At 38.1% G+C, this 7693-nt stretch overlaps 1 protein-coding gene across 1 annotated transcript; it reads right to left on the bottom strand.

Moving 5' to 3' along the window:
• Nucleotides 1-935: 935 nt before the first annotated feature.
• LOC147565928 (uncharacterized) lies at nt 936-7234 on the bottom strand. Its single transcript, XM_086652378.1, has 2 exons — nt 5139-7234; nt 936-1351 (listed from the first exon to the last, which is right to left on the bottom strand). The coding sequence occupies exons 1-2, from the start codon at nt 7173-7175 to the stop codon at nt 1307-1309; spliced, it is 2082 nt and encodes a 693-aa protein (XP_086508504.1). The 5' UTR covers nt 7176-7234; the 3' UTR covers nt 936-1306.
• Nucleotides 7235-7693: the final 459 nt, after the last annotated feature.

Here is a 7693-nt window from a genome sequence, read left to right as displayed (position 1 = left end):
TAGGGAGGGAATTTGCTTTTATTCCTTTAGATTTATCTATGAGTTTTGAGTTCAATATAATGTGATTATATGGAGTTAAGTTAATATTAATTTCATTTTATGTTGTTTATGAGCTTTTCATTTGGTAAATTATACTAGTAGTATTTTATTTATGGATCAATTGATGTTAAATGTATTATGTATATGAACTATTTATTGATTCTTTTCATAGTACTTATGGAGTAAAGATTTGGTAAAAAAAAAAAAAAAATGGAGTAAAGTTTCAACTTTCATGAAGAGAGAGAGAGAGAGAGAGAGGTGCTATTAGATCTTTCCATGAGATAGCTTGAATATCTGACATCCAAATTGAATGTGGGTAGTTGAGATCAATCAATTGGAATTGTTCTTTAAGTGGTTAGAGGTTGGTTGAAGAACCATATAAAATTGCTTCCTTTTTATGTTAAGATTGGGATTGTGTTTTTGAAATGCCTGTTATATACTGCATAGAATGATACTTGTTTCTGGTCACATAAATCCTATTAGGAATGACATTTCACTTATCTTAAATCTAGTTTCTTCTTATATTATATTAATAACTATAGAATGATATTTGTAGAAAATCGAGAGAAAATAAAAATAAAAAATGTAAGACCTATCATCGTCTTAGTATACTTTTGAATTTTGGGTGTTGGAGAGGAGTTTGTTTGGAAGAGCGAAAAAATGAAAAATGTTACGAAGAAAAAAAAAAAAAAAAAAACTAACCAGACTTTGGACAAAAATCTTTTATGACCTCGAAAAAAACAGGATGAAGCGAGAGATGTATTAAGAAGAGAGAGATGTATTAGGAAGAGAGATAAGACATAAGCAAAAGACTATACCCATGCCATAACTATATCTTTAGTTATTCTTTCTTGGCAAGAAAATCAACAACTGACCTGTGAGAATACCATGAATACTTTTTTTTTTTGAGACAAAGTAATATCTATTGATTAAAATCCAGGATATTACATTTGAGAAAGGGAGCAAGTAGAAAGACAATTGAAAAAACAAGTCTTTGCCTTCCTAGAGCTAGTAGCAATATTATGAGCTAAGTTATTGAACTGCCTATTTATAAACACAAAATTCACTTGATCAAGAGAAGAAGCCATGTTCTTAACTTGTTTCAAAACCTTCTTTGCAGTCCAATGTATGGTGCTTCGACGATCATTCAAAAAGTTGGAAACGTTAGTTGAGTCTCCCTCCAAAACAAGTCGATTAATATTATGTCGTCTTGCCCAATCTAAACCAAAATAGCATGCTTTGCTCTCCCCTTCATCCACCGATCGGCTCAAGAGCTTTGATGATCCTTTGGCAAGCTGTCTACCTGTGCAGTCTGTTATAGAAATGGCAATGAAAGTAAGTAAAGTTGATCTGTCCCAAGCCGCATCATAGTTAATTTTGAAAAAACCCTGAGGTGGTGGAGACCATTTCGTGGTAGAAGGTGGTTGATTAGGTTGGAATGTGATCAGATTCATTGTTTGGACAGAGACAAAACTATCAATTGAGGAGTAAAGAGTTTGAAGATCCAGACCTCTATCCTTAAAAACTATGTCACATCTCTGTTTCCATAAATGCCAAATAATAGTTGCTAAGGTTTCTAAGGGGGTAAGGGAATTGTTGTAATTACTGTTTGGATCCTTATCACAGTGCTTATGAAACCATTCCTCAAAAGTTGTTATCTCAGGATAATGTTGATGAGAAGGCATGCAATGATTAATTACTTCCTGTGTGACTTTGCAATTTTGGAGAAGATGAATGATTGATTCCTCACCTTCTTTGCAAAGAGGACATAAAGTGGAAATCCTATCCATATATCTGTTGAGAAGTAGATTAACAGGAAGAATGCTATTAGCCATTTTCCAAAGAAACAGTAAGATTCTCGGATGAACTCTAAGAGCCCATAATTGTTTCCAGGATGGAGTAATCACAGGTGTTTGAGCTGGGCTGTTGAAAATCAAGTGCTTATACATTGAGGAGACTGAGAATTTACCATCCTGGGTGATATTCCATCTAATAGTGTCCTGAGTAGATGAAATAGGTATGGATAGGATTCTTTCAATAATATGAGGTTGGAAGAGAGATTGAAGAAGTGGAATATTCCAAGATGATGAGGAAGTGATAAGTTGAGAGACCCAAGTATAATCTCTGTTGGAGTTTGAGTGACCTAAAGGAGGTGTTCCTGGAATCCAAAAACTGTCCCATATTCTGATATTTTGACCATTTCCAACCTCCCAGAAGATGTGTTGATCCACTAAATGTTGGTTTTTTGCAATGTTCTTCCATAACCAAGAAGCTCTTGAAGGAGTAGGTAACACAGAGTGAGGATCAAACTGATATTTGTCAGCCATGAATTTAACCCAAAGAGAGTTTGAGTTGGTCTTAATATCCCAGTTGAGCTTGCTCCTTAAAGATTTGTTATCCATACTAACATCTCTAAATCCCAGACCTCCCAGCACTTTTGGTTTGCATATAGAATTCCAGTTTTTCAAGTAAAGAGTTTTGTTATTATTCTTAGTTCCCCACCAGAAATCTCTCTGCAGAGATGAAATAGCATTTGTAACCTTTTTAGGAAGATTAAACAATGCCATCTGGTACCTAGGGGCAGCAGATAAGGAGGACTTAATCATCTCACCTCTACCTGTCTGTGAAAGGAGATTTTTTTTCCAAATACTAAGCTTCTTTTGAAGTTTCTCAAGGATTGGAAGAAAAGGGGTAGTTTTTGATCTAGAAATAAAAATATTTGTCCCAAGATAAGGATCTTGATGGTTGATATGTTTTACTCTGAGAATTCTGGACACAATTCGACAGTGCTTCCTGTGTGCATTGGAACTGAAAAACAGACCACTTTTGTTGAAGTTTATCATTTGTCCTGAAGAGTTTTCAAACTTTTGAAGAAGATCAAGCAGATTATGGACAGAGGGTATATCCATTTTGATAAACAAAAGACAATCATCAGCAAACAGGAGGTGTGAGATAATAGGAGATGTAGATGGATGTTTGAACCCTTGTATATGACCCATGGATTGAGCATTGTGAAGCATTCTACTAAGAGCTTCCATACAAATGATGAAGAGATAAGGAGAGAGGGGATCTCCCTGTCTCAGTCCCCTAGAAGGTCTGAAGAAAGGTCCAGGGATGCCATTCAGGAGAACAGAGGTTTTGCTGGTACTGATACATTGATGAATAAGGTTACAAAATTTTGTTGAAAAGCCCAGCTTGGAGAGAATTTCTAGGAGGAAATTCCACTCTACTCTATCAAAAGCCTTGCTCATGTCTAGTTTCAAACAAAGATATTTTTGATTTCCCTTTTGGTATTTCATAGAATGAACAATCTCTGTAGCAAGAATGATGTTGTCTGTCCCATGTCTCCCAGGGACAAAGGCTGATTGATGGGGACTAATGAAGGAGTCTAACAATGGTTTAAGTTTATTTGCTAAGATCTTTGAAATGATTTTATATGTAGTGTTGCAAAGACTTATGGGTCTAAAATCAGTTGGTTGTGAGGGATTAGTAGTTTTTGGAATGAGGGCTATATGGGTTTGGTTTATATCAACAGCAATATTTCCAGATTGGAAGAATAATTGCACCATGTCAATAACATCAGTGGATATAACATCCCAATTTTGATGGAAGAAAGAGGCAGAGTAACCATCTGGCCCAGGGGATTTATCAGCCTTAAGGCTGTGGACAGTTTGCTCAATTTCCTCAGTAGAGGGAATGGTAGTTAACATAAGGTTGTTATCCTCAGTTAAGCTTTGGTGGAAGAGGTTCTCCAGATTAGTGAGAGGAGTGGTGGTTTGAGAAGAAAGGATAGAGTGAAAATGAGATTTGAGCAATGATTCCATTTCATGGTTATTTACGACCCATGTTCCTGCCTCATTTCTAAGACCTCTGATTCTGTTGTTTCTAGCTCTAAAGGAAGCTAAAGCATGGAAAAACTTTGTGTTTCTATCTCCCAATGTGATAATCTTGTCTCTAGATTTAAGTTTCCAGAACCTCTCCTGATTATCCAACAAAGAGTTCAAACTTTTTAGTAGAGCTGAGTATCTGCTTTTGTCCCTACATACTTGTAATTGAGCAGAGGTATCATTGATTTGATTCAGTAGGGCATTGTAGTGATGCTTATTCCATTCTTGAAGAATAGGTTGAAGTCCTATCAGTTTATTGTGAACTTTTACAGCTGTTTGGGAGATGTCAAAATGAGACCAATGAGAGCTTATTAGGGACTCAAATTCTGGGTCTTTGAACCATATAGGATTGTATCTGAAAGGCTTGTTTCTATTAGTTGGTTCAGTAGTAGTGTGAAGGAGTATAGGGTGGTGATCTGAGCCTATCCTGTGCAGATGAGAAGTTTTAGTGTGAGGAAATAGGTTGAGCCAGTTTTGATTGGCTAAAGCTCTGTCTAGTAGTTGTTCCATTAAGATATTATTGTTCTGGTTATTGGTCCAAGTGTAGGGTGAACCAATATAAGGAACCTCTAAGAAGCCATTCTCAAGGACAGGAGCTGTTAGGAGACTAATTTGCTGACTAGAAGGTGTAATACCTCCTCTTTTCTCATGAGGGTGAAAAATGATGTTAAGATCCCCTATCATAAGTTGAGGCAAATTCTTGGTATCTGTCTGTTTAAAGTAATCACCCATGCTGTTCCAAAAGTCCCTTCTATTCATACTATTTGGTTCTCCATATATGAAAACAAGGGAAAGTTTGCTGTTTTCATGGAGAGTATTTGTAGTAATGTGGATCCAATTTTTACTCTGGTGCAGAATTTGAATCTTGAATTGGCTTTTGAAACCAATGGCCAAGCCTCCACTTAGGCCAACAGGGGGCTGAGTAATGTGGTTGTCAAGATGGTAGGAAGATAAAAGATTAGTAACATAAGAGTCATTTTTCTTTGTTTCTGAGAGGAAAAGGAAGTCAGGATCATGAAGTCTGACCAGCTTATGCAGATGATGCCTAGTTATCTTTCCTCCCAAACCCTGACAATTCCAGCTAAGTATGGAGATATGGTATGATTCATTCATGGCAAGAACTATTATGCTTAAGATAGCAAACAGGATATTATAGATAATATTATTGTACTGTGAAGTATCTAAATAGCCACTATAAGAAGTCAAGTATACCTGATTTGTTGTAGAAGGTGGGGTGCTGCTTTGACCATTTGTGGGTTGTTGATTCTGAGTCACAGTATTACTTTGATCCTGCGAGTTGACATTGCAATTGCTTTGATGATTGTGGGATTGAATAGTAACTGTTTGCTGAGGTTGGGCAGATGTGAAGTTCAGATGTATCATCATCTTTGGCTTGGGAGTACGATTCTTCCTAGTCTTGGCTTGTGCTTGTTGTTTGGCTGTTGATTGTGTAGTGGTTCCAAAAAGGTTATCAAAGTTTATATCCGGGAAGGTAGTTGGGATATGAGGGATGTCTGTTGGGGAGAAAGGAGCACAAGAGAAGGGTTTATCAATACCGATTGAAGTAATAGAGCCAGTGCTGAATTCAGAAGTCCATGGGTTATTCAGGTGATCAAAAGATGAGTTATCCTTGTGCTTCTTCCACAACTGCTCCAATCCTACAAGGAAGGAGTCCGTATCCTCATAGATGGTGCCCTTAACAAGACTTTCATTACTCAATAGTTTCCTTTTTTCCCTGCTGTCCATTTTTGTAAAGTCTACCGATTGCATTGGTTCCTTCCCTTTTCTAGAATAATTCTGTTTATTGGCTGAAAGCCGGGGAGTTTGATCAGTTGGTTCTCTTATGGTGATACCTGGTCTAGGTGAAGGTTCCTTGAGATAGGCTTTTGTCCAATTAGGAGAAATGACCTTCCTTGTGGGCTCCTGACTTCTGGTGGTGTGTATAATAGGAGGGGTGGTAATGGTGGTGCCTGTAGATGTTTGAGGTTCTGACTCATTAATTTCTATAGGATTAATGGAGGCGCCCTTATCAGGGCAAGATGTGGGGATGATGCTAGAGATGAGTGAAGGGTTTGCATAGATGAGGGATTCTAATGTTGTGAGGAGCCGAGAAGACTTCCTAGCTATAGGTTGCTGATTTGGTTCAACAATTTCTTGACAAGGAAAAGGGGAGTGATCTATGATTCTGCAATATAGACATGTTGACTTAGGGAAGGGGAAGAATCTATACTCGATCCTAATTTTATCATCATCTAATTGCACAAAAGTACCTGTCGGACAAGGTTTGGTAACATCCCAAACCACATCTGCTTTGATCTTATCTCCCGGTAGTGATCCCCATTGAGCCGGAAAGAAGCGAAGTACATGTCCAAGAGGACTTGAGATAACCCTGAGATCTGACTCATATTGCACACATTGAGGAAGAGGGGACAATTGGACAGAGAATATCTCATGCTTTAGAGGGATTGTTTCCGGATCAGTGTCTACTTCCATCACATGCAGAATTAACAGATAATCCAATATGACATATGGTTTATTAATCAAGACCCTGTCTCTATCCTTTGTTACTTTGAAAGTAAAGATAAAACAGTTTTGTCTATTTGGGACCACCTCTACAGTGTATGGGAAGGAGACTTCCCATTTACGTTTAAGCTGGTTTTGTATCTTGTAGAGGGGGATGAAGTGATGACTACATAACCTGCCTATAAGCTTTCTATCCAAGTTTGTAATGGGTTTGTTTTGGGTGAGCTTTTTGGCCAAGAATACTGTTGTTTCAGAGGATGCAGGAATGTTCAGTTGTTTTTCCATGTTGGTCGCGAGTTGAGTAATCTCTGTAGAGCTTTGGTTTTGAGTCTGGTTCTCCATTAGAAGGCTTAAGGTGTTGTAGAGAGAAGGTGAAAGGTTAGGGAAGATGAGATAATATGCGTGTGGTTTAATTAAGTATGGTTGGGGTGTTAAATCAGGATTGCATGCAATCCATTTAGGATGCTCTACGTGTTCGTCATAGGGAATTGGGCTGCAGCGAGAATGGAATGTGGGTATAATGGTTCTGGTTTCGAGAAACCAGACTATGAAAACAGCTGGTATAGGAACCTTCCTATCCGTGGTTTCGAGACCATGGGGATAGTAAACCAGATTATGGTGTAAACCCAATACCCAATCGTTAATGCTTTCTGATGTCAGCAAGTGTGCCACTTGTCCTGTTTGATGAAGAGGGAGTGAATGCCACTTGTTACTGTGACTCGTCATCGTCTTCCACAGCCGGTTAGCCGGCACCCCACCTGAAAAGAAACTGAGTTAAGAAAACGTTAGGGTGACTAAAACACTCAGGATAGAAAGAAGAAAGAGAAGGAACTGGGACAATATGAACAGAGTAAGAAGAAACTCAAGGGAAATGATAACCAGTCAGGCAAACGTATGTTGGATCAACCAAGAAACATGAGATTCAAACCAAAAACTGTCGAAGTTCTTGCTATTGGGCCAGGAGTCCCTTATCTCCGATCACCAGCTATGGACTAGTGATCAAGATCCAGCTACTTGATAAACTCCTTCTTATGAACCTAAGAGATCGATAAAATGATGTGGTGGTAGCGTGGCGATTGGTGATGCAGGTGATGATGGTGGAGATGAAGTCAATCTTTTTGAAGTTTGTCGAATACCATGAATACTTTGAAACCCTGCATGAAGTTTCTCTATGGAGGGCAATACACTTCCCCTTTTTTCTTTTTGGGAAATCAATAAACTTCCACTTGTTCTTGGTCTTCTCT

The sequence above is a fragment of the Eschscholzia californica genome, unplaced genomic scaffold, assembly GCF_041429995.1.
Source record: "Eschscholzia californica isolate CP2 unplaced genomic scaffold, dmEscCali1.0.p SCAF_1, whole genome shotgun sequence".
NCBI lineage: Eukaryota > Viridiplantae > Streptophyta > Magnoliopsida > Ranunculales > Papaveraceae > Eschscholzia > Eschscholzia californica.
This window is presented reverse-complemented; position numbering and strand designations above follow the sequence as displayed.